The sequence below is a fragment of the Camarhynchus parvulus genome, chromosome 15 (assembly GCF_901933205.1).
Source record: "Camarhynchus parvulus chromosome 15, STF_HiC, whole genome shotgun sequence".
In the NCBI taxonomy this organism is placed as follows: domain Eukaryota; kingdom Metazoa; phylum Chordata; class Aves; order Passeriformes; family Thraupidae; genus Camarhynchus; species Camarhynchus parvulus.
The window spans coordinates 4434297-4460617 of NC_044585.1; the positions used below are offsets into that span (position 1 = coordinate 4434297).

At 52.9% G+C, this 26321-nt stretch overlaps 1 protein-coding gene across 2 annotated transcripts in view; it reads right to left on the minus strand.

Moving 5' to 3' along the window:
* RBM19 (RNA binding motif protein 19) overlaps nucleotides 1–26321 on the minus strand; it is a 53262-nt gene that overhangs the window by 5815 nt on the left and 21126 nt on the right. For both annotated transcript variants that reach the window (XM_030958772.1, XM_030958774.1), the window contains exons 22-24: nucleotides 13300–13405; nucleotides 7675–7795; nucleotides 1678–1791 (exon numbers count right to left, since the gene is read on the minus strand). In XM_030958772.1, the coding sequence (XP_030814632.1) occupies nucleotides 1700–1791; nucleotides 7675–7795; nucleotides 13300–13405 (319 nt within the window). In that variant the 3' untranslated portion in view covers nucleotides 1678–1699. The remainder of the gene's footprint in view (nucleotides 1–1677; nucleotides 1792–7674; nucleotides 7796–13299; nucleotides 13406–26321) is intronic.

Here is a 26321-nt window from a genome sequence, read left to right on the forward strand (position 1 = left end):
AAGACAATGAAGGGAAAGAGGGAAAAAAAAAAAGAAAGGAAAAACAGGAAAAAAAAACCCCACAGGAAAATCCAAGCCCAAGCTGCAATGCTGCAGAGCTTTGCTGAAATCATGTGCTGGGTGATGCATGTGCCTGGAGGGGAGCCTGCCCAGCTTCTGTGTCCTCTGTGCTGGACTTGGGCTGGTCCTGCCCAGGCAGGATGGTCAAAAATCCCTGCTGGACTGAAATTTAACTTAGCTAAGGCTGAGATTTCCCTGCAGTGACCCCCTGGTGCAGAGCTGTGCCAGTGCTGGGGCAGGTGGTGCAGGCAGTGAGGAACAGGGACAGGAATGCCACTCATCAATGCCAAGCAAAAAAAGGGGAATCAAGCTTGTCACCACTTCAGGCGACACTGCCACCCCCTCTGACAGCACTGCTCCCACACCTGTGCCTCAGTTTCCCCACCTGCTGTACAGGATGAGGGTTTCACACCACAGCCCTGAGACATCCCAAAGGGCTATTCCTGGATTTTGGTCTGTCCCCTGAGCCAGGTCTTGGCAGGAGTGGCTGCTGTGGGGTTTGGGAAGCCTCTCAGTGGCAGCAGCACGGCTCTGGAGCTGCAGCACAGTTTGGGGGACCAGCAAGGGCTGTCACAGCTCTGGTCCCTGGGCAGGAGCTCAGCCTGGGACTGCAGCTCAGTGCTGAGCCCTGTTCTGGGAATTCTGCAGAAAAGCTGGGACAGGACATGTCTGTGAGCACAGGGCTGGGCTCTGAGCAGCACAGCACACACACCTGGAGGCACCCCAAAATCACAGCTGGACAGATGGCACCCCAAAGCCCTGACAGATGGCACCCCAAAGCCCTGACAGATGGCACCCCAAAGCTCTGGCACTCCTGCAGTGGCCCTGCACGGAGCAGGCAGTGTGGTTTAACCCAGCTCAGACGCTGTGAACAGGCTCCCATCAGATACTCGGGGTTTCCACTGTGGCCACACACACACACAAAGGACACCACGAGCCCACCTCTCCTCTCCTGAGCCCACACAGGGTGAGCTTGGGGGTCTCAAAAGGATCAGAGGGGCTGGCAGGACTGCAGGGTTTGACCTTGAGGGGCCATTTCATCTGGCTCCCTCCTGCCATCCCACATTTTCCAGCCTTGAGATGCTGCCCCAAGACACACCAGGGAGGAGAGATTGGCAGCCAGGACTCACTCGGGGTGTGGTGCTTTTGGAGGGAGAGAAGTTGTGGAGATTTTGGTGCTTGCAGGGAAAAGGCCTTTGCCAAACTATCTGTGACATGGTGGCAGCTGCAGGTTGGTGTCCAAACAGGGATTTTGGTTTTTTGGCAGCCCATGTGTTCTCCCCCAGCCACAGGGAGGGACAATTCACACCCTGACAGCAGAAATTCTGCTGCCTTCCCCTGGGGGCTGCCAACAGCCAGGGGAGCACACAGGACACACCCAGGGCATGCACTCACTTCAACACTGGGCTCAAACTGAGCCAAATGTGGGCTGTAACCCCTGGGACCACAGCCAGGAGCCTGTGGGGTCACAGGGGGGAGAGCAAAGGGTGGCATTCCTGCCTGGAGGCTGCTGAGCCTTTGGAATTCCACCTTCTCCTGCTCCTGGTGCTACCAACCCTACAGCAAGGACACTGAGACTTTTAGGGCCAGCTGTGCCCACCCTGCCCCAGTACCCACCTCAGCAGACCCCAGGCAGCTGTTAGATGTCCTCATCCCTGTTATTGTCCTCCTCTTCCAGGTGCTCCATGATTTCATTCAAAAGCTCCGATCGTTTTTTCTTCTTCGGGGAGTCTGTCCAGGCCAGGGTGGGAGCAAAGGGGGGAAGAGAAAAGCAAAAATTACAGCCTGGACCCACCTTGGGAGGGGCTGAGGGGGCTGCAGGGAGCAGGATACCCTTCCAGGTGAAGGTCATCAATATCATCTACTTCTCCTCCCCAGGCAGGTCCTGGAAGGAGCTGGGATTCCAATACCTCCCACCCATGCTTTAGTTTACAGGCTGGGCGCAAACAGCACCCAGACAGGTGGTGGTGATGCCAGCCCTTCCTGCTGACCCCAAATCCCTGTGGAATTCACAATCTCCCTGTGGAAAAGTGGCTGCAAGCCTCAGCAGGAGCTCATCAGGGCTCTTGGCAGGACACAGCCCCACCAACCCCCTGGCTGAGACCACCCCATCCCAGCAGCACACCCCTCACCTGGGTGGGACCATGTCCCTGCTCTGCCCCTCCTGCCCCAGCACTGCCCGTGGCACACAGCACCCTGCACACATCCCTCCCAATGCCTGCAGCACAGGGGGGCTGCCAGCACCTGAGGGAACATGCCAAGCCTGGCCCTGAGGTGCCAAAGCCATTTGGTCCCTGATGTGAGGCTGACACCCTCCTTTCTGCTGGGCAGGCAGTGCCCTCCCGGCAGGAGCCGTGGCACAGCCCCCTCTCCCCCCCTGGCTCCGCAGCTCGCTCGCAGCACATGGAGAACAGCTGTTTAAATCCTGCTTTCAGACATCAAAAGCCTCGCTGGGTTTCTCAAACAAACAAACATACCATAGGACTAAAGAAAAGGTGTAAAATAAATAAATGGAACAAGCTGTGCATTTTCTTTTAGTATTACAGCTGCTGCGGGAGATAAACAACAAGTAAATGTCACAAAACATCAATACAGAAGAAATTAACCTGACAAAAGCTCACATCCCCCCCCCTCTGCCTCCCCCCAACTCCCAACAATTTTTGCATTTCTGGAGTTCCCATCTAATGATTTTATTTTTCAATTAATTCTTTGACAGAGAGCCAGAACCTGCCTCCCTTCTCCCTGGGGGCTGTGAGGACAGGAGGGGGATGAGGGTGCTGATGGACCCTGTTACCCTCCCAGCAAACACCCCACCGAGCTCAGGGGAGCCATGGGGGCCACAAGATGCCACCCCCAGACCCTCCAGCAGCTCTTCCCAGCTCAATCACCCAAAGGCACCAGGGATAACCCACCCTGGAGGAAGGTGCCAGCTCAGCAGTTCTCCCTCTCTGCTCCCAACTCTCCTGCTTTGGAATGACATCAAACGTGGTCTCATCTCCCAAACCCACTGTAGGAGTGTGCCCTGTACCTGCCACCCCTTCCCAACCAGAGCCTCATGGAGATGCTGAGGCTGCACAGCAGAGGAAAAGCTGGATATGGGACGCTGGGTGCACAGGGAACATCCCCCAGCAGAGCAGCACCTGGCAGGGCAATCCCCCACTGCATCCCCCAGATTCACCAGCTCGGCCATGGGCAGCACCAGCAGCATCCCCTTCTCGTCTAACACTGGGAAAATAAAAACCCAGGAGGGTGGGGAAGCGAATTGGTTGGGCTTCCTTCCGTTCTGCTGCTCCAAGCTGGTTAAGGTTTGCCCGCTAACGATCCCATTTGCTTCCTTTAAACAATGGGCAAAGCCGGCGGGGGTGGGCCGGGAGGGGGATTACCACGGGATTAGAACGTGGCAGGGTTGTGGATGCCACGCTAATCCTGCAGGGTTTTACTCCCCGGCTCCGGCATGTGTTTGCATTAGTTACAGATGCTCTCGAGAAAAAAAAAAATTAAAAAAAAAAAAAGAAATAGGAAAGGACAAAGGAGAAAAAAAAAGGGAGCCCAGCGGTGGGGAGGTGAGGGAAAAAGAAACCTGGGGGATGGAGGCCAAAGGAGGAGCGATCTGGCAGAGGGGATGGAGGCAGGAAGACTTTCCCAGCCCGGCAGGAGGATCAGGATCAGGACCGTGCCTTCCCTGGCTAGCCCTGCTTCCAGCCACAGCTGTAAATAACCAGGGATGAGCCACAGCAGGGCTCGGCTGCTTCACAGCCCCCCACGGCCCTCCCAGCTGAACCCCTCCTCACACACCATCACAACCCCCCACAAGTCGTTGTTCCCCTCGCGGCGTGGTGAAATTCCCCATCTGTCAATTTAATGCTTTGATCGATGGCAAGGAGCAGGAAAGCGGCCCGGCACAGCTGGCTGCCCCCGTTAGGCCTGGCGGGAGAGCGGCGGGGCGGGCTCAGGAGCAGAGGAATTGGCCTTTAGTGGGATTGGGAACAGAGCCCTCCCTGCACGGCCCGGGCTGAGGGATTGGTGTTTAGTGGGATTGGGAACAGAGCCCTCCCTGCATGGCCCGGGCTGAGGGAGGGATTATAATTTAGTGGGATTGGGAACAGAGCATTCCCTGCATGGCCTGGGTTGAGGGATTGGCCTTTAGTGGGATTGGGAGCATGGCCCCGGGCTGAGGGAGGGATTATAATTTAGTGGGACTGGGAGCCAGAGCCCTCCCTGCACAGCCTGGGCTGAGGAGGAATTGGCATTTAGTAGGATTGGGAACAGAGCCCTCCCTGCACGGCCCGGGCTGAGGGATTGGCCTTTAGTGGAATTGGGAACAGAGCCTTCCCCACAGGGCCGTGGGCTGAGGGATTGGCATTTAGTGGGATTGGGAGCACGGTCCTAAACTGAGGGAGGGATTATCATTTAGTGGGATTGGGAGCCACAGCTATCCCTGCACAGCCCGGGCTGAGGGAGGGATTATAATTTAGTGGGATTGGGAGCAGAGCTTTCCCTGCACGGCCCTGGGCTCCCAGGAGAGAGCAGAGCACGCCGAGGGGGGGGCAGTGCTGGCCAAGCTCCCCTCAGGATAGAGCTGGGGAAAGGAGCTGTTCCCAGCCCTTTGGGAGCGATGGCTCCACATTTGGGGATGCAGGGGTGAGTGTGGAGTGTTCCCCCTGCACAGGGCACACATCCATGGCTGCCCCTTGCCCCAGTGGGATCCCTTGGTCCCAGAGCCAGGACAGCCACCCTGCTGGTTTCCAAAGCATCACTGATCCTTGTTTTCCAAAGGGAGCATCCCCCTGCTCAAGCCAGGCCGAGATACTGCTGCTGCCAGCATTTGTCACCTGTCCCTGCCTTGCTGTGCCATTTGTCACAGCCCTGCTCCAGGTTATGGGCTGCACTAGAGGTTACAGGGATAACTGGTGGCCAAGCTTTCCCTGGCTGCTCCTTCCCACGTTAAGAGTCACCAATTTTAAGAGTGATTTTAAGAGTCACAGCCTGTCCCTGGCCAGGCCCTCAGGCCCTCCAGCCACCTTGAAGCAATGGATCCCCCAAATTAAAAGTGGGGTGGAAACAAAACTCAAAGTGTCTTTTTTTTTTCCCCCCTAATATAAGAGCCTTCTGCCCCAGGATGAAGAGCAGATACTCAGAAATGAGCAAAAAGCCTTAAACCTCTCCCAGACTGCTGGGAGCCAGCAGGGCTGAGGTGCCAGGCCTCAGGGCTGGGCTGTGGCTTCACTCCTGACAGAACTACTGAAACCACCCGTGGCAGTCAGTGACCACTCCTGAGCTCCTCACTTTCTCCTGGAACATTACAAAGCCTCAGAACAAGCCATAAAGAATGACCTGAAAACTACACAAAATGGGAAGGAAGCCTATTCCATTTTATTGCATCTATTAGACCTATTGAAAAGTCGGCTCAGAAGTGGTTTGATTGCCATGACAAATGTCTGCATGGAGAAAAGATTTTGGAGACCAGACCTCTCCTTCACAAATAACAGCAAAGACCTGGAACTGGAAGCCCAATCTCTCTAAATGGTCTCTAGAAATAAGGTGTGTAATTGTAGCAGAGAGCAGAGTGGTAGGACACGTCTCTCACAGCCCAGGTCAGGACCTTGAAATACTAAGACAAAGATGATGAGGCTGACATTAGAGCTGGGGACACCACAGACCTCAATCTTGATTGTTTCCTGAGGCTTGAAGACCTTAAAGGATCTTTTCTTTCCCATTTCCAGCTTGGGATGGGGACCTGGCCACTGCAGCTGTGGGAAGACCCTCACAGCTCACCCACATTCGCTGGGAGAGGGGAACTCATGGGACAAACAGCACAGGGATGTCTGAGCTGCTCCTGTGCCTTGTGGGGAAATGAGGAGGCTTGGGGAAATGGGGATCAGTAGGAAAAATCCTGGTTTCTGGGCTGTACCACCAGTGAAAAGAGAAGCATGGTGTCAGCTGGCTGTTGGGTGCTGTGTGGGCTCTGCATCCTCTCCATCCCTGCTCCATGTGGGAAAAGCAGCCTCTAGCCACTCCAGGGAGGAAAGCTGAAGGAGCATCTCTGTTCCAGAGGGCTGCAGGCAGAGTGATGCCAGCCTTTTTCCCCCTCTTTATCACTATCACCCACAGAGGGACACGGTGCAGCTCCCTCCTCACCTCAGAGCCACTGGGCACCCCACAGTGAAATCAGAGGCAGGCACTCCCCAAGGGAATAAAATCCCACCCTGACCCTCCAGTGTGGCACAGAGAGGCTGAGACCTGGTCCCAAGCACCAGCCAGACCCTGGTGCCCACAGGTGTGCCCCAGCCTGGCTTTCCTGGCACAGATCCCCTCCTGGCACACCCTGCTCTGCCACAGCATTAGCCACTGGCAGTTTGGCCAGGCCTGAGTCACTGGATGTTCCTGAGACAGGCTGGAGCACAGCAGGGATTGTGCTGCCATCCTGTTTCCCATCCCTAATGATGGGGAGTGGCAGCCTTGCTCCTGTTTCTCAGCTGAGACCCTGGAACCACTTCAGCTCCAAGGCTGCATTCCTGCTGGGATGTAAAAATGCTCTTCCTGCTGCCCTCCCCAGGGCCCCAGCTCGGTGAGGAAGAGCCCAGGCAAGGAGGCTGGAGCAAAGGCAGGCAAAAACTGGGAACAAGCAGAGCTTGGGAGAGGTGGCAGAGCTCACAGCCACATCTACTGAGAGTCTGCAAGGATCCTAAAGCCAAGACTGCTTATTTCCCCTTACACTGAGCAGAGTGGAAAGGGAGAAAGGAGATCCTGAAGATAAAACTGGGCGCTTCAAACATCTCACCTGCTGTTTTCTCCACATGTACAACGTGTCCCCACTCCAGTGCTGGGTTCTGGGTGGGCACATCCACCCTCAGCCCTGCCACCACCCAAGTGCAGTTTACCCAGCCTGGAATGAGCAGCCCTGAACCATTTCAACATGGGGATCACTGGATCAGTCAGGATCCCTGAATAACCGAGATGTGCTGCTCTCCCCTCAGCAGGGACATGCAGCCCCACAACTGCTGCCCCTGCACTGTTTCAGGACATGGGGATCACTGGATCAGTCAGGATCAGTGAATAATGAGATGTGCTGCTCTTCCCTCAGCAGGGATGTGCAGCCCCACAACTGCTGCCAAAGCCCCAGGCCACGGGCATGTGGTGATGGAGAGGGGAAGCAGGGAGGAGATGCAGGAGGAGGAGCATTGATCTCCAGCTTAGCCCTGCAGCCCAGGGGAGCCCTTCCAACATAAATATTTGCCAAGCAATGCATTTGTGCCTGTCGATGGCTGTCAATAGGAGCCTGCAGTGCTGTCATCTGCAGAGCTGTCACTCCCAGCAGCCTGAGCCAAGCAGCCCCTTCTGCATCCCATCACCACAGAGTTTTCCCTTTTAAATCCACGTGCTGCATGCACAGAGCCTGTCCCCACCTCGGGAGCAGCCAGGGGAGGGAGCAAAGGCGCTGTGGCTGGCAGGTGGCACCGCGGTGCCCGGGCACACGCAGAGTTAACAGCTCCCAGGCAGAGCTGCCAGACAAAGCCCTGGCCTGGCTGCCTCCTGCCTCCCCCAGCGTGCTGAGGCTGCACAGGGAGCTGGCAGCCCCCAGCAGTGTGGCAGTGTGAGCAGAGCAGGGGTTACCGTGGAAGTGCTGGGCGGTTTTGCGGCGCAGGGCCTCCAGCGTCTCCTCCGTGTCTGCCCACTCCAGCACCAGCCTGCGGCCGTACAGGTGGGTGCTGTGGCACAGGGCCTGGAAGGCTTTCTGCACAATTCAAAGAGAAAAAAAAAGAAATTAAAGGAGAAAGTAAGAACAGGCTCACAAGAGGGAAGGCAGAAATGTCACTCCCTCTGCCCCGGGGTGGAAAGGCCACCGGAGAACATCGTACTGGGAGTGCTCTGCTCTGACGGGGCAGGATCCATCTCCATCAGAGGCTCTGACTCAGTCATTTATCTTCTCTGCACTTGCAGCAGAGCACACTCCCATCACCACTGCTGCTGGCTCTGCTCCTGGGGGGCAGGCTGCACACCCTGAGCTGGGAGTGCTGCAGCCTCTGCAGCTCTGGGTGTGACCCTGTGACTGCCCAGCACCCTGTTCCCTGCTGGAACACAGGAAAGCACAGCTCAGCTGTGACAGAGGAGTTCCTTTCTGCTCTGGAAGCAAGATGGAAAACTGCCTTTCTCCTGCCAGCCATTTGGTGACTTGGCCGTGGTGGCAGCACATGTGGCAGAGCAGAAGCCTCTGCTCTTTCTGCCTGTGGTGGTTTGCTCTAATGCAGAAACCCAGAGGTTTCCTGGTGTTAGGTCCTGTTTGGTAGCACCCATACAGCTGGCATCTCTTGCTGATGTTGAATACAATCATGCCAGCCAGCCCAGAGCTCAGATGGCTTCCTCTGCCCCTAGCCAATCAGCAGAGACACCCAGAAAACACTGACTCAGTCCAGGGAAGTTTGATTTTGTCTTTATTTCCCACAGAATTTCAAGGAAATTCAGGACTGAGCAGGACTGGGCCCACAATGCAAGTACACAAACACACTGGCCAAATATTTTTATCCCCAGGGGCTCACAAAGTGCTCCAACAGTAAAGGCTGGGCACAGGGGGAAAGAAATGCCCCAAATGCTTTTTCAAAAACCCCAGCTAAGGCTGAGATTAGCTCAGGTTTTGAGCTCTGCAAACTCTATCCCTGGAACAAAAATGGCAACTGTAGGATCAGACACACATCCTGCTGTCCAGCAGGGCCCTGTGCTCCCATCTGGAGTCCCCAAACCAGCTCCCAAGCTGTCCTGTAAAGCCCACACCTCTCATCTGAGCCACCCGCTAAAAGCAGCTCTGAACCACTGCACTGTCCCCAAATGCCACATCTCTGGGCAGAGGGGCTTGTCCTGCTTTGCTGCTCCAGCTGCTCCTCAGGACTCTCCTTGAGCTGCTGGGTTATGAAACCCATCAAAAAAATCCCATTTTCAGTAACCAGCACCCAGTAACCTGAGCTTTCCTCTTTCCCCAGTTCTTTCACTCATATAACCCTCCTGTGCTATAAAACAGTGATGAGGAGCACCAGCTCCACCATGGCACGGGTGAAATTCCCATTATCCCAGCACCCCCAGACCCTGGGGTGATCCTGGCAGGACAGAGTGCCCCCTTTTCCAGGGGCACACTCCTCCTGGAAGAGCTGCAAGCTCCAGCTGTTTTTATTCGCTGCTGCTGTGTTTTCAAGGCCTATCTCCCAATTAGCAGAGCAATGTGTTGGTTTAAACAAACACTGGGGGGAGGCGGTGGGAGGGAGTTGTGAGGGCTGTTTATGTTGGCACCAGGAGCCTTTTCCAAAGCCTGGCACACAACCCATGGCTCTAAACACTGCATTTCCTTTGTTAATTCCTATTTTTGGATTCCCCCTTCTCACAGCACAAGGAAGAGGGAAGTTGGGTGACAGCACACAGCCCATCTGTGCTCCACAGGTCATGGAGGAGGGCAGACCATGATGAACATGGCACTTGGTGGGCTCTGCTCCTCTGAGCCACTTCTCTGCCCCCACCTCCTCCTCCTCCTCATGGGATTGCCATCCTCTAGTTTTGCTGGCAGCCCTAGGAAAGGTCATGGAGCAACACAGAAAGCAGATGCTGCCATCAAGTTGTGTTATGTGCAGGAAATCCTTTGGGTGAGACACATCTGCCACCAGCTTGGTGACATGGGCCCCTCCTGGCCAAACACATCCCCAAAATGAGCTGGTTTGCACTCATGATGAAGGAAAGCTCCAGCCTGTACTGGGATCTCTGCTCCCTGTCTTCCAGATGGGCTCCAGGAGCTGGGAATGCAGGAGGGAAGCTGCACATTTCAGCTGACAAACACACGGATGTCACTTCTTTGGAAATGAGCTAAAAGACAAAACTAGCTGTTCATTGCTCTGAGAGGAATTAAGACTTTTTCAGGAAAAAAAAAAAAGAGAAAGCACTGATGATTTAAAAGACAAAGGGATGAAGGGGAGAAATGCCATCCCCATACAGCCACACTGCTGGAAATCTTCCAGGGACAGGAGGGAATCTGCCACTGCTGCTATTCCAAATGAAGAGATAGGTAGGGAAAAAATATATTTTAATTAGGTGACAAGTATGAAATAAGGAGAAGCAGGCTGGCTTTCAGAGAAAGCAGGAGCTATTTTTGGGGCGCAGCTCCTCTATGTGTGCATCTGCCTTCCCAGGACAGCTCTCTGGAGGAACAAAGAAGGACCAGAGGTTTGTGGAGTTGTATCCAAATGAGGGATAAAGGCAGGTGTGGTGTCTGCTCATCCAAGAGAGAGACTCACCACAAAAGCCCTCTAATTCCCAGGGCTCCATATCTTCCTACACCTTTAAGGAAAGCCTTTGCTACAAAAAGCTCCTTTGGAAATGTCCAAACCTGATTCTGCTGCATTTGGTAACACACCCTCTGCCAGGCCACCCAAAGCCTGCAGATCCCTGGCAAACCTTTTCCCAGGCCTTATTTGCTTTCCTGATGCTTTAGGGGTTGCATGAAAATACTATGGGCTTCTACTCCTCGAGAATAGGATGTGAGCATGATTAAAAATGCCATTTCTGAGCATATTTTCTGCAAAGTTTGGTTCAGGCTTAACATTACGGCTCAGCATGGCGGGAAAAAGCAGGGAGAGGAAATGGAGAGGCTGGAACAGCAGCTTAAAAACGTCTGTGGGATTCAGAAAGAGAATTTCCAAGTGAAGAGGTGGCTGATAACCCCCCAGGAAGGGCAGGCTGCTGGGATGAGGCAGGCAGAGCTGTGGAGCAGAGCCTGCTGTGCTGGGAGGGCCGGGAGCAGAGACAGGAGCGCAGCGTCTGTCACCCGCGGGTGTGACAGCGCCAGCCCTGACTGCTGCACTCATTTGGAGGACAGTGCTGCTCTGCCTCCAGATTCCCCCTTGCCCTATTAAATACTCAAGCCAAAGAGCCTCCAGGCTGGAATCATTAGAGGGACAAAGGGTCAACAACATTAGGAGATTGATAAATATCCCTCCCTTGCAAGAGCCGGTCCCAACTGAGGATGCTCTCCGCGATGCCAGCTGCACACAAGGATTTTTCCTTCCGTGTGTGTGCATTTTGAAAGCATTGGCTGTCTCTCCCAAATGGGCAATTTCTATTTGGAGACCAGATGTATTTTTATATCAACAGGGGAGAAAAGTGGGAACTCGGCTTCCCAGTTAATAGTTCAAAAATAAAAACAATTCCGCAACGATTCTGCACAGGGAACGTCAGGAAACGTTTAGTGCTTCCTTAACTGGAGTTAATTTGGTATTGCCAGTGCATCAGAGTTGCAGGGGAGGCTGAGGAGATCAAGCCAAGCCTGATGGGGCAGATCTGCAGGCACAGCATCGGGGAGTTGGGAGGAGGAGCCCCCGTGTCTGTGCTGGCTGTGGAAAATCTCCATGTGCGCTCCCACAGCAGCCGTGCTTGTTCAGAGAAAAAGACAAACACGGGAGGTCACAGGCTTTAAATGCCCAACAAAGGCAGCCTAACTATTCTATTACAAACCCATCATGTTTTATAAGATGCTTATAAGCAATTTCCAGATTACCACTCTGAGCAAAAGCGTCAGTGACAGTCAGAGCTATTCAGCTCAGAGGTCTCCAGGCCCACTCCCCTCCTCTCTCATTTCACTCAGCAATAAACTCTAAGCCAATTATGAGCGTGTTTACAATATTCAGGATCCTATTCATCAATACACCGTGCATCCTCTTCCAGACGGCCAATGGAGTGTACTTGATGTGCCACTTGTGAGACAATTAAATCCCTCAAAGAGATGAGGGTGGAAAAAAAATATGAAGAAGGAAGAAGAGCTGCTTTGCTGGGAAAGAAGAAAACCCTGCTGAGAGCTGTTCCACAGGGCAGCTCTCCCTCCTGCATGCTCCCCTCCATGAGCTTTGGGAGCTGTGCCCTGGGCCAGAGCCTGCCTGGCTCTCTCCCCTCACCATAGATGGGCTGCCTATCACTGAGATTCCCATTTGTCCAGTGCAGCTGGAATCAGCCCCTGAGGGGATGAAAAGGAATGGGAAGCAAACACTGAGCCTGTGCCTGTTTCCCCCAGAGAGCAGCAGTAAAGAACCAGTCAGGTCTCTCTATGTACCTTTCCATCCAAAGCCTGAAGTTTCCTTGGGAAAAAGATGAATTCAAACCCCAGGAACAAAGCCTGAGTGACTGCGCAGTGAAGCAGAGGTGAAAGCAAAGCTGCTTTGAGCAGAGCCACAGGCACAGCTCGAGGTGCAGGGAGAGGAACCAGGCTCCTGGGGGGATCCCTGCACCCCCAGCTGACCCCCAAGGGGAGGAGGGAAGCTGAGCAGAGGGAAGTTTGAGTTAGGATCAATACAGGACTAACAAAGAAACTCCATGTACTGTGTTATACAGGAGGTCAGGCTGGAAGGGATGATCTAATAGTCCCTTGTGATCCTGGATCAATGAATGCTGTCTAAAAACATAAACACAGGCTCTGGCTGGCTCCCCCCTCCTCTCCCCTTCATCTGCACTCACAGTCTGGAAAATCTGGAGTTTTGGGGACTCATGTGGTCCCTTCCCTCCAGCAATAACATCCCGTGGGTTGTGCTTACAGCCACTCCCTTCCACACCCTGCCCAAACCATGAGGAATCAGCAGCAGGATGAAATCCACCCTGCTCCAGAACCTCTGGCAAAGGATGAGAGCAGGATACCATACAGACAGGCTGCAGTCCCCTTGTTTCTGCTAATGGAAGGGACTTAAAGATACAGGAAAGCTTTCAAAAAATAAATGAACAAGGCCAATTCATGACTGCTGATCCTCTGGCACAGTCACTGGGAAAGCAGCAGGGTAAGGCTGCTCACAGGGGGCTCTCAAAACGCACAGAAGAACTGGTGAACACAAGCCTTGCACAGGTTACAAATTAGGGAACAGCCACAATATCCAAAACTCCCCTAAAATCAAGGTGGTGCTGGAGGTGGGGCATGTGCAGAGGTTTCCTGAGGTGTTAATGTTGGGTCAAAACCATCCTGTCTCACCTTGCTGCTGGCAAACCTGAAAAATAAGCTCCTGTCCTTCTGTATTACAAGAATTTTGAGTTATTTTATCGGTTGCATCAAAATTATCCCCTTTAGGGTTTGGCTTGTGGGTTTTGTTGCTGCCCACATGGGGGTTTCAGCCTCAGTGCAGCTTTCCTGGGCAAGGCTACCAGCCCAAACCTGGGTTAAACCTCAGTGGGACAGAGCCTCCAGGCTGCCCTGCCCACCTGGGGCAGTGCCAGAAGGGCACAGCTCACCTTGGCATCCTGCTTGGTGACGAAATCCACAAAGCCAAAGCCCCGGTGGGATCCTGTTCCTGCCATTTTCTTGGGCAGCCGGACGGTCTTGAGCTCTCCAAAGGTGCTGGGGATGCAAGGAAAAGCAGGGACAGCATGAGATGAAGGCAGGAGTCACCCCTTCCCCACAAACCCTGGCAGTACCAGCTGCACACCCACACTGAGTGGTGTCCTGCAGCCCTGCAAGCCCCATTTCCAAAGCAAATACAACCAGTTAAAAAACTCAGCTTGGATTTCAAGGATCATTCTGGATATAAAACTCAACAATACAAAAAACTTCTTTAATGTAACTGCTTTGCTCCTCCTTCCCTCAGGAGATCCAGCCAGAATGCCATGCCCTGCTCAGGGTGGGCAAAGCATCTCCAGGTTAGCAGGGCTGCTCCAGATCCCACCAGAACAGAATTATTTGCACCTTTAAAGAGGGGCTGGAGTGCACAGGATAGAGGCAGGACACAAAGCATGGCCCCACAGGGAATGATTCTGTTTGCAGAACAGCTCCTCCATCCCCAGAGGTGTCATCCCTCCAACTCCAGGGATCCTGGGCATTTTTTATGATTGGATTTCCTCGCTCTAACCCTTCAGCCTCTGCCATCCTGCAGCTTCTGTACTGGAATAAACTGGTTTTATCTAAGCTTTCTGGATGTAGAAAGGGAAACAGGCAAATCCAGCAGCCCACAACAACCCCCATATCCAACAGCATTTCAGACAAGTTTTGCAGTGTCAATGGAAAGCCAAGAATGGGGAGATAAGGGGGGTTCCTGTCCCACAGAAGGAACTTGTGGCTTGAGCAGCAAAGCATGCAGCCATCCCACTTTGTCCAAAAACCCTAAAAAGGTTTTTAAGCCCCAAAGGCAGCATGGGCTGGACACCCCTCTCCAGTGCCATCCCCTGGAGAAATTCCAGGACAAAGCCAACGCTTTCCCTGCTGCCAAGCTCCCTCTTCCCCTTCTCCTCCCCTCCCACACCCATTTATCAAACACATATGCACAAACTGCAGGCAATAAATATTTAATGTGGCCCAGGTCTGAAGAGATGTGTTATTTTATTTGAAAATCTCCACACAGGCGTGCATACACAAAAGGAGCCTGGGATACAGCAGTGCCAAAGAGCACCTGGGAATAAACACAGTAAAGGCCATAAACGCTCTCGTGAAATGATATAAGCTAAATCCTGGGAGTTAACCTGCTGCACTGGCAGCATGACCAGGCATTCATCCACCCAATTTCCTTAGGCAACGTGGTGTGTAAATGCACCATTATGAAGCTTCAAAATGAATCCGCACGTCTCGCGCTCGGTGCTTTCCCTCCCTCTCCCTGCTGCCCCCTCCGAGCTGGAGCCACGCAAACAAACAAACAAACCCCAGCACAGCAGAGGGAGCAGCCTCAGCTGCTGGAGTGCTCGGATCCTGGGGTTTTTCCCTGGGGTGGGGGTGACAGGGACTCCCAGGATCCCTGGAGCACCTCAAATGCTGCAGTTGGGTGAAGGGAGAGGCAAGGGGACAGCTCCTGAGCCATGGGGATGCCCATCTAGCTAGGAAAAATGGGAGGTAAGGGCCATGGGCACGCTCCAGTCTCTCTCTCTCTCCATGAAAAATATCAAGGACATTGCCTGGGGGCAGCAGAATATTTGCTGAAGGAACAGGAGCAGAGTATTTGCTCAAAGGGAGGTCTCAGACAACACTGAAACACCAACGTGTCCTTTTGACACCAAAACCCAGCACACAGGGTGGCCAGGGGTACCCACAGGAGCAGGATGGCTCTGGATTCAGGGTGCCAGGGAAGCTGTGCTGGCCCACATCAGCCTGGGCAGAGCTGGGAGAAACTGGCTCTTCCTTCCTCCCCAGCTCAGAGCAGTCCAAGCCACCCACACGTGGAGAGGAGGGAGGGGACACCTGCTCCAGATGCACAGCAGGGCTGGCCAGGAGCTTTCCCTGGGCACTGGGAGCCAGCAGGGGCTTCCAGAGGGATGGATCCAGGGAGCAGGCGAGGTGGAGGGGTGAGGGAAGCCGAGGGGACAGGGCTGACCCCAGAGGGGCCGTGCAGGGGAGCAGCATCCCCCCCACTGCGGCGCTAATTAGAAAACACAACACAGCAATTACCGGCGGGAGCTGCGAATGAGGCACAGCTCCGGCCTTTAATGTTCTCCTCTCTGGTGCCAGGCACCGACTCACACCTCTCCTTTCCAATTATTTCTGCTGGATTTGGGGGGAGAGCGAGGCAGAGGCAGAAGGAAACCCAATTACCCCCTGCAGTGGCAGGCTCCCTGCCCAGGGAAGCCAGAGGGAAGCCAGGTGCTGATGGGTTTGCTCCCACTCCAGTTCATCCAGGATGGCCAGGCAGGGATTGTGCCATGGGCAAAGGCACGGGGATGGGGATGGGAGGAGGAAAAGCATGGAGCACATCACCTAGGTGACACCAGAGCACAATGGCAAGAGAGGGAAGAAAGCTTTTCCATTAGATGTCATGGAGCTGTTTGAAAATGTGCTCCCAGGGGCTGGGATGGCTGTGGAGTCACAGCAAGTCAGACGTGGTGGCACTGCCAGCTCCTTCCCTTTCCAGCACAGACGGAGTGAAAAAACCCACAGCAGCCCAGGGTGGGGTTCCTCTGGGTGCTGGTGCCTCTCTCCTCTCCAAGTGGGCAGAGATCAGCAATCCTGCTGCCAGCACAGAGCACAGCACCAGGCCAGGCTCCTTCCCTCAAGCAGCATGGTTTACAGGGAGGTTTCCAGCATCAGTGAGTGTGAAACCAGAGCAGTTTCTGGATTTATACTCACCCGCCCATCCATGCCCTCTCCAAGTGCACCTGAGCCCCTGCACCAGGGCTGGTGGTTGTGGCAGCAAAGCCCTTTCAGGCTTGAGACACTGTCTGGTTTGCAGTCAGCCTGGCTAACCCTGCACAAGACTAGAACCTCAGTCCTGAGGAGCCCACCAGCCCCCTGTGCCTGGCCTGGGGCTGGGCTTCTGACAGGACACTGGGATGGGATTTCAGTGCGGCCAAGGTGTGCAGCAATCCCAAATCTCTGGTGAAACCCCCATGGAGCTGCTCACAATTAACACAAGAAGGTTTGGGCGCCAAAAGGAAAGAGTTTTGCTGCAGAGGCAGCAGGATGGCAGAGCCCCTGGTGACCTGCCATGCTCCAGCTGCTCCTGGCTTCCTTCCCACAGATCCCTGAAAAATGGTGTCCCACAGCTATTCTCTGAAATCCCAAGTGGAACCAGGACCAGGAGGGGAGGGCAGAGGTGTGGGGGATGTGGCTCTGCCTGGCCTCCCCTGTCCCTGCAGGCCCTGCCAGCCAGGCTGGCAGACCTGGCCTCACACCTCGCTCTCCCGGGCTTGGCACATTCTCCTGCTCTTGGCTGGGAGGGATGACAGCCTCCACAAACACTGCAACTCCTATTTCCTAAATGAGAACCTTTGTTTTGTGCCCATCCAGATTTGCTGGGAAACCAGAAAAAGCCTGTGCTGGCCCTGGCAGGGCTGCAGAACAGAGACAGCCACGAGCTCTCCTTTGACAAGTCACCCCTTCCAAGCTCAGCAGGAACACAAGGTGCATCCCAGAGATGCCAGCAGGGACATCCCCTCCCTCCCACCCACAAGAGGTGCAGCATTTCTCCATGGCACTGCTGGCTATCAGCTGCTCTCCTGCTGCTTTGGCAGCTCTTCCAGCTGCCATCCTGCTTCCCTGGCTGAACACAGGGAGGAAAAGGAGATTTCTCCTCCTCACTGCAAGCTGGCTGCAGGTCAGAGGAACATCACTCCTTGGGATTGTAATGATATCCTTCTGGCACAGGCCAGCTGGGAGGCAAGTCCTTTGCCTGCTAATTATAGGACATTATATTGCCATTAACCAGCACATTCCAGCTCAGGAGACAACCCACGGCTCACCTGGCTTTGCCTGGTCACCAGAAGGAGCCTGCACATCCTTCACCAACACAGCCCAGAGGCCATGGGACAGAGGAGAATGGGAATACAGGTGGGCTCCAGAAAACCTCTTCCCTCCCCTTCCTTCCTCCCTGCTCTCCAGAAAACCCCACAGCTTCAAGCAGCCCTGAAGGCTGCTCGTTCATGGGACAGACCAGGGTGAAGCTGGAAAATCAGAATGGCTTGGAAGAAACCTTAAAGTCCATCCTGTTCCACGTCCTGCCATAGGCAGGGATGCCTTCCACCATCCCAGGTGGCTCCAAGCCCCATCCAGCCTGGCCTTGGACCCTGCCAGGGATGCAGGGGCAGCCCCAGCTCCTCTGGGCACCCTGTGCCAGGGCCTGCCCACCTGCACAGGGAACAGTTTCTTCCAAAGAAATCATAAACATCTCTCCAGCTAGGAAGTGTTCCCTCCATTGCAACCCCTTCCCTGTCTCAAAGAGCAGCATTTAAACTACAAAATCCTTGGGACAGGCCAGACTGTCCATCCCTGATGGGCATTTTCAAGTCCCAAACACACAGATGTGTTCATCTGACTTGATCTTGGTGCACCCCAAGCCATGAGCTGGTCAAGGACTCTTGGGTTGCCAAGCACAACAGACACCATGAATCTGTCCACTGCCAAAACCACAGAACATCTTGGAAAACAACCACAAAAATCACCCTGAGTCTTCTGCAGACATACAGAGTTCCTACTGCACAGAGCAGTCCTAAATCCCCCTCTCTGGTTTATATCTCTTCAAGAAAAACAAAACGGCAAAACCACGCTGAAAAACTGAATATGAAAACCTTTCTCAAGGCTGCCAACCTTCTCCTGGGTTGCCACCATCTCCCCCTCTCTCCTCTTGCTGCCCAGCTCCCCCCGGTGACTGCTGGCAGCCGCAGGCCGGAGCTCAGGCAGCAGCGTGACCGCTCATCCCAAACGCCTCTGGGCAGGGATGAGGAGTCCAAAAGAGACACAAATCCTTCCCTCCCCTCCCTGCACAGCCTCAGCCCCAGCAGCAGGCTGCAGCCACATGGAATTCACTCAATCCCTTATTCTTTTTCCCCCAAACAGGACCTTCCCCCGCCAGAAAACCACGGCCCTGCCACACTCTGCCGCTGCATTTGCTGATTAAAAGAGGGGAAGAAAAAAAAATACAGTAATGGTCCTTTTTTTCTTTCTTCCTCCTTGAGGAAGGCAGGACCCTGGCAAATGGTTTTGCCCCTGGGCTGAGCCATGGCCAGTTGCACCCCCTGCATGAGGGAGTTAATGGAATCCGCAGCAGAAGGGCCCTCCCGCCTCCCGCTCCAGGACTTCAGCTGACTCCAGGATGGCTAATCCCATTACAAGAAAATAACGTGGATAATTCAAGCTAATGAAATCGTTACAAGAATGTGGACAGCCAGGGGTGGACATTCAGAGCCAATTTAACACTCCTTGGTGTTGTTATCCCCAGCACAGGAAATATCTGAAAAGGAGGAAGGGAAAACGGAAGGAGGGAAGAAAAAAGCCTTCCTCTCTTGTTAGCTTAAATCCTGTTAGAGAGTTCAGGAATTATCTGGCACCCATCTCCCCTATTACCATTATCAGCAGCAGCATCAATAATGTCTCCTTCACCTCTGGAAATCAGCAAATGAAGGCACAGGAAGACAAGGTGGGAGGGAAACCTCTGGATCCTGGAGCCCAGTCAAACTGTGGCTCCCTCCAGCTCTGGTGGAGGGAATTGGCAGCAGAGCAGGGCAGCAGTGTCCCCCTGGCCCACACCAGGAAGCAAAGCTGATCCTTCACTCATGTCCTGCTGGATTATCAAAGCTCCTGTGAAAAGCCAGCGGGACGGGGACAGCCACGTCTGCACCTTGCTCTTTACCATGGATCATCAGTTTTTCCAGCTTCCTCTTTGCCCAGGAGCATCATCTTTGTTTGGAGGCCCTTGATCTGCTGCTGCAGCACAACTGGGTTTTTGCTTTGTGTGATTCCTCCTTTTCCTTGTGCTGCTGCCTGTCCGGGCTCAGCTGCTCCGTGGATCCTTTCCTGAGCCTGGTTTTCTGGGCAGCCCTGTCCTTGCTGCCAGAGGCTCCTGGGGCAGGGCCAAAGCCAGGCTCCCACCACTGCAGCATCTCACACACTCCCTGGAATAACACTGCTGCTGGTCCCAGCTCTGGACTTCCCTCCTCATGGAGGAAGTCCATGAGATCCACTAGAAAACAGTCCTGGGGAAGCTGCTCCAGCTTTTGGATTGCCCTCACTCCCTCAGTGCCTGTGGAAAGCTCCAAGTTTAGTTCTTCCTGGATTTACCAAATTTTGGCACAAATCTTCAAGAATTATTTAGAAGCCCAGCACCACAACTACTACAAGTGCCAGGGACTATGTGGACATGGATGTGCTTCTTTCCAAGGAGCTGGGAATTGACCCACAAATCCCATTTTTAGTGGAAAATGGCAGCAGCCTCCCTTGGAGCTCATGGCAAAGCAGGATCAGGAACACAACAGCTTTGGCCCCGGAGCAGGAGGCAGCCAGGGGATGGATCTTCCATCTCCTCAAGATGCTGGATCAAAAGGCAGTGGCTGCTTCCTGTGGCTTAACTGGCTTGTTTAAAAACACAGCAAAACATTTTATCCCTTCTCGATTTATTTTCCTTAACAGTTGCTTATGAGGGACCTTATCAAAAGCGTTCTGAAATTCCAAGCAAATTAGTCATTAGGCAGGTTTTCAGAACAGTAATTAGGCCACTCCATGCCCCTGATGTATTATTTACCTGAGAAGATCTACATAATTAGGGCTCTTCTTTATAACTGGTATTACACACACTAAATTCTACTCCAGTCTATCGTGTAATTACGCAATTAGGCCGCACGCTAAACAGAAACCAATCCTGAAAACCAAGCAGAAAGAAAAAAAAAAACAACCACCCAACAGTAATTATTATTTTTTTAAATCCTCCATCAGCAGCACAGCAGCAAGTCTTAAAATTTTAATATCCCTCCACTTAAGTCATTTCTAAGCAGGTGTTGCAATCAGGTTTGGTTTCTTAATTTTGCTGTGTTTAATCCGACTTTGGGAGGTTTTAACATGGGCTTTAAAGGCTGGTGGGAAAAGGGGCCTTTCCCTTGCCTGGATTTGCTGTACTGGTGGCAGCAGCATCATGTCCCTGCAGCCTCCCTTTGCAGCTCCTCAGCCCCCTGCTCCTCCCCATCCAGGCTGATTTTCCAGCTCCAGCTGCTCTGGTGTGACTGTCACAGTCGTTCTGCCCTCCAGAGCCAGCTCCCACGCTGGAATTTTAGTGTGGAAAAAGGAATGAGAGCCTTGGAGCCCCTGCAGCAGGAGCTGGGATGTGCAGAGCCCCACCCAGCAGCCTCACACACCTTTAGGATGGAGAGATGGACGTGGGCATCTCCTGATTTGTTCCCATCTTTCTGACTGCAAAGGAATATCCCAGGATGTGCCTCCCCACCTGTGCCTGCCCATGGGGTACTGCACATGTCCTGCTTTGGTTCCTGCTCCTTGCTGATGGAAGAGCCTGCACCACTGGGGTGGGAAGTATTTTTTAAATCCACTTCTTGCCATAAATCTATTTTAGACTTGGTGACATCAAGGAAAAGCAGCCAGGACTCACTGACACCTCCAGGAGAAGACACCTGCCTATTCTCCACATTTATTTCCGTGCTTTAAAGACAACGATGATTCACTGTCTGATGAAAGCAGGAACAGATTTCCTCCTGAAATTTCACACCTCAACGCCTACAATTCCAGTTCCTAAGGGCCAGGGGAAGGTGCAGAGCTGGCACAGGGAACACCACAAGCTTTAGGAAGCCCTGGGTTCAAGCAGCACTGCTGAACGTGAACACTGACGTGAGTTTGGGAGTTCAAAGCCACCCCAAAAGAGTTTGAGGATTTGAAGGTAACTGGTGGATGTGTGGTGGAAGAGGTCACCCCAAAGCAGGATGGAGGTGGAAAATCCCACTTTATTATTATTCAGGTTTTGTTGTTGCTTCTCTTCTCTTGGGCAATCCTACAGAGCTCTGAGCTGGTTCTGGTCACAGCAGGGCTCTTGTCCCCTCTGCTGTCACTCTCAAATCCCTTCATTTCACCTATGCAACATCCTCTTCCTTAATCCTACTGGTAATACTAGTTACTCCTAATAGTAATTACTTTTTTTAAATTTTTTTGCTGGGGGAAACAAAAGACGTTCAAGCCTGGTGGAGAAAGGACCAGCTCTATCAGGACATCTTCCCCCACATCACCTCCCTGGAGCACACCAGGGCCAAACCCTGCTTCCCTGGCAGCTGAGATGTACAAATGCAGCAGTCACCTACAGACCCCTCTATCCCAACCCTCAGGGAATCTCAATCCTTGCACAGCCTCCAACAAGAGCCTCCAATGCCTGCAAAGCCTTTCTCAGAGCTCACACTCCTAAGCCACAATTCTCCCAGCACGCAGCACCTTGCAGCACCAGGGCTTAGGAGCCACCAAGTCACTGCCCTAATCACCAGAGGGTCAGGATTTCAAAGGAACCTGCAGCTCCCACAGAGCTGAGATTTGGGGATTTATCTCTCCTGGGCTCTTTTGAAAATCCTGATCAGAGTGCAGCTCTGGTCAAAAAAAAAAAAAAAAAAAAAGTTATGCTAAAAATAGTGCTCACAGGAGGGTCTGGTGCAAATCTCTGCTCCTGGAGGATTCTTATGAGTCAGCTCCTTTCAAAGACAAGAGGAAATTTGTACAACTAGCATCTAGAAAACTCAGAAGGAACCCAAAGGTGTACCCAGGGCATCCTTTGGAGAAGGCAGCCTTGCTGTTAAGATACCAGCTGCATCAACAATCCAAAAAATAAAGAAATATCTTATATTCAGCTGTAGAACCTCCTGCACTGAGCTGGGGAATAAATATAGAAGCAATGAGATATTTATAGGCACACAGCTATTTTAACACAGCTCTGCTTTAAAGAGAATCCTTATTTAAGTCTTGTCCCTGTAAAGCTGCAGGATGACTTAGAAAAATAACCTGATTAATTATTTTCATCAGGAGAACAGAGAAACACAGAGGGGAGATCAAATGCACGCAAGCGCAGCGGGAACGCGGGAGCCGAGCTGGAGGCTCAAACACAGCCAGGCTGTGAGGTCTCCTGAGCTCAGGATTGTCCCCAGAGCCCAGGCTGGCCACATGTGACACCTGCCAGGGCTCAGAACAAGGCCAAGCATTCAGAGCAGCTCCTTGGTGAGGCAGGCTGGGAGCCACCATGCTCCAGAGACAGCACAACATCCCATTTTCTGCTCCTGCTGGAAAAGCCCTGGGAGCAGAGATGGCTTTTCACTGTTAACAGTCCAATTTACCCATCCTGTGCCCAAACTGGAGGTGTGGCTGCTGCCCAAGCTACAATGGTGGCTCTCCTCCTGCTCCAGGACTTTGGTCAGCCCTTGCCAACCTGCCATGACCACAGCAAAGCTCAGAGGCCACTTTGCACAGTGGGATTTGTCTTCACAGGTCCCTGGAAAAGTCCCAAAAGACAGAGAGTGACTGGTGCAAGCACTGCCTGAGCCACCATGGGGTTCAGTGATGATACTTCCACTCCATTTCATGGAAAGCTCATTGCTCTCCACCCACCTCAGAAAGAGGATGAAGAGGACACAGATTCCACAGGATCCCTGGATGGTTTGGGTTGGAGGTCATCTAAGCCCAACTCCCCTGCCAAGAGCTCCAAGAAGTGTGGCCACAATGAGAGAAAAGGGGAAGGGATCATCCTTCCAGCCACAATCCACCAAAAAAAATGCAAGCACACACCTGGAAAAAGGTGAGAGGAGTTCTAGGGGTGAGAACAATCCAAATGGCAGGGACAGAGCAGAATGTCTGCCATGGAGAGTGAGCCTCAGCCAGGATGGGCTCAGCAATGCTGAGCTTGTGTGGGAGCTGTCACAGGCCCAGCTGATGGCAGTAAGTCCCTGCAGAGGTGACAGCTCTGGCAGATGCACTGAGCAAACAGCAGAAAAGAGGGAGAAATCAGACAGGAGGCAAAGGCAGCTCGATCTTTACAGGCAGAGCTGGGCTGTGCTTGCTGCCGTTAAAAAAGGGAGGCAAGTGGTTAAAAAGCAACTTTTAAGCAGCATCCTTGCTGAGCACAGGTAGGGCAGGGCAGGCTGGCAGCTCCCCTCCCTCCTTCCCTCCCTCCTCCAGACCTCCCTGCTGCAGCAGACCCAATTTCATGGGGTTTTTGCACAAGCAGTGGGGTGGAAAATGATCATCGGGAGGCAGCGCACGGCGCTCCCCACATCCCCCTGCAAGGTGAGCGGCCCCAGCCCCACCTGGGTGGGCACCTGGGTGAGGAAAGAGGCACCAGAGAGCTCCCAAAAAGGCAGCCATGGTTGGATGAGGGGCAGCCATGGTGGGGATGAGGGGCAGCCACGCTCCCCCCAGCCCTGTCACCCTCCTGGCTGCTGCCGGCAGAGACAGCGCAGTCCTGCGTGACAGCGTGAAATTAATATGATTTTGGGGGAAGCTGGCAGTGAGTAATGAGCAGCTGAAACACCTCATCCCCACCCCCTCGCCCCCCCACCAGACTCTTTTAACCCCTCAGATGCTGGCATGGTATCAAAGAGTGGGAAGAGCAAGAGCTGGGTTAAAGAGAAGTAGGGAAGGGCCATGCAGCACACCTGAAATGGGATTTGCAGGGTGGATTTTGGCACAAATCTCAGTGGTGCTGCTTGTGAGCAGTCCCAGCCTGTTGAGATGCTGAGATTGGCACTCCTAGGCTTGGAAAAGTCAATATTGCTGCTTTTCCAAGTGAGGTTTCACAAAGAGATGCCCAAAAAAATGAGGGGCTGAAGGAGACCCAAGGCTGTTCTCCAAACACTCCTGGGCAGGGCCCAGAGCCCACCCAGGAGGGAACAGCTTGATGTGCACAGACCACTGATGGGCAGCGGAACAAAAAGTGGTTTTCCAGCTTCCCTGGTACCTAATAAATGGGAATATGGGCAGAAAACCATCCCATCTCCACAGGCAGCTGATGTGAGTCCCTGGATGCCTGGTAAGGGTCAGTCCCACAACAGCACCTTCCTCAGAGGACAGGGCTCAGCAGCTTCCCCCTGGACTTAATTGCAGCAAATTTAACATCTCCTGTCCTCTGCCAGATGCCTGCAAGTGCTCAGGATACTGCTGGGGGAGGAGGAAAGAGAGGTGAGAAGACAGATGGTCATCCTGATCTGCCTTAACTTGATTTCTTCAGGAAAAACAAGGTGCAGACAGAAATGCTGCTGGTGCCAGCAGCTGCAGAAGGCAGCACAGTTCAAAGGCCTTGGGCACAGGCACTGCCTCAGGGGAGGTGAGAGACTCTGGAATGGAAGGGCTTTAATTGCAATCACATCCCAAGGCTGAAAAATCTCCCAGATTGGGAGAGGGAGAAAGGCTGCAGCAGGCATGAGGTTAAAAAAATAATGATGCAAACAGAGATGCAAATAAAGGACACGATGTCATCGTGAGGAGAAAGCTGTGATTCATTAGAGGCTTGTTCAGGACCTTCTCGTGAAGTGAGACTGAAAAATACCCACACAAGTGAAAGGCAGGGGGGTGGATGGATCAACATCACCAGCAAAGAACTGCAGTTAACAAATCCAACAGACAGAGGAATTTTAAGAGCAAGGAGATAATCATCTTGACTGTACCTTGATGAAAGGCTGAGACACAAGCTCAAAAGTTAGTCCAGTGGAATTTCAATGTTATAGATTGTGCAGTGCTCCAGCTGCCAGCCCCCAAAGGGCCAACTCTGAGAATGAACAACAACTGGCCACAATATAACCCCCCCAAAAAAATCCCATGTTTTTCCTTTCTCAGACACATACATACTCTTCTTAATTCAGACAAAAAGACACCTTGTAACACTAAGAACCCTGAGTGGGTTATTTCCAGGACACAGCCCAAGCAGGCTTTGGTTTTCTCCCTATGGAGAACCACCTGCCCACATCTGAAATTTTTTTTGCACTGAAAAAAATGGCAAAAAGCCCAAAGCAGAACCCTAGAGTGGCATTTGAACAAGACATTCCAAAAGCAGCCCCTTCCCCAGCTCACTCCACCTCCCTGAGCCCCTCCACGCTGCTGAGCTGAGGAATTTGTGTGGAAAACTAATTAAAGTTCTCTTGGGAAGCTCGGCTGGATGCCCTGGAGAGAGGTGGCAGGAGTCAGGAGAGAGCAGCCCAGAAATTCCCTTCATTTGCACAGGCCAAATCCAGGTTTTGGGTGGGCAGAAAAGGGACCTGGAGTATGTGGAGAGCAGAAAAGGGGGAAAAATAAATATAAAAAATCAAGTATGCAATGAATATTCAAACCCAGGAAAGGGATGTGCTGAAAAAGAAAATCTTCCTTCTGCTCTTGGGAAGAACCACCTTTTAAAGCAACTTTGCTAAGATAACACAGAGTTAAACATTTCCTTATCTATGTTAAACACCTTTATGATTCAAACTGAAAAACAGCACTGCAAACCCATTTCCCTCTCCCCCACCCCATGGCTCTCTTTGGAGAGTGGCCAAATTAAAGTGGCCACTTCCATTTCTGGGCTCTGAATATCAACCCCATTCTGCTGTGTTTGGGTTTCCAGCACACAAGGAGAAGATTTGAAGAAGAGGGAGAGAAAAAAAAATAAAGTGAGTTTAATTTATGCTGTTTAAAATAGAGAAATAAAGCAGCCCAGCAGATCCCTGCATTCCTACCTGCAGCTCATGAGGCTGGTGCACATTCCTGCAAGCTGCTTCCCAAAAAGCTCCTGCACTCTGTATTTTCCTGAGCAACGCTGCAGTTTGGGCATGGAAACATCAGCATTGGCCAAAGGCTGCAGGGATGCTCCTGGCACCAGCTGTGCAGGACATGCAGGGCACACAGCCCACAGGGGTGGAAAAACAGAGGGTGGCTCAGGGGGCAGCCCCTGCCAGGGGTTCCCCACCCTCATGGGGGAATTCTTTCCCAAAATCCCATCCAGCTCTGCCCTCTGGCAGTGGAAGCCATTCCCTGTGTTCTGTCACCCCATCCCTTGTCCCAAATCCCTCTGCAGCTCTCCTGAAGCCCCTTTAGGCCTTGGAAAGGGCTCTGAGGTGTCACTGGA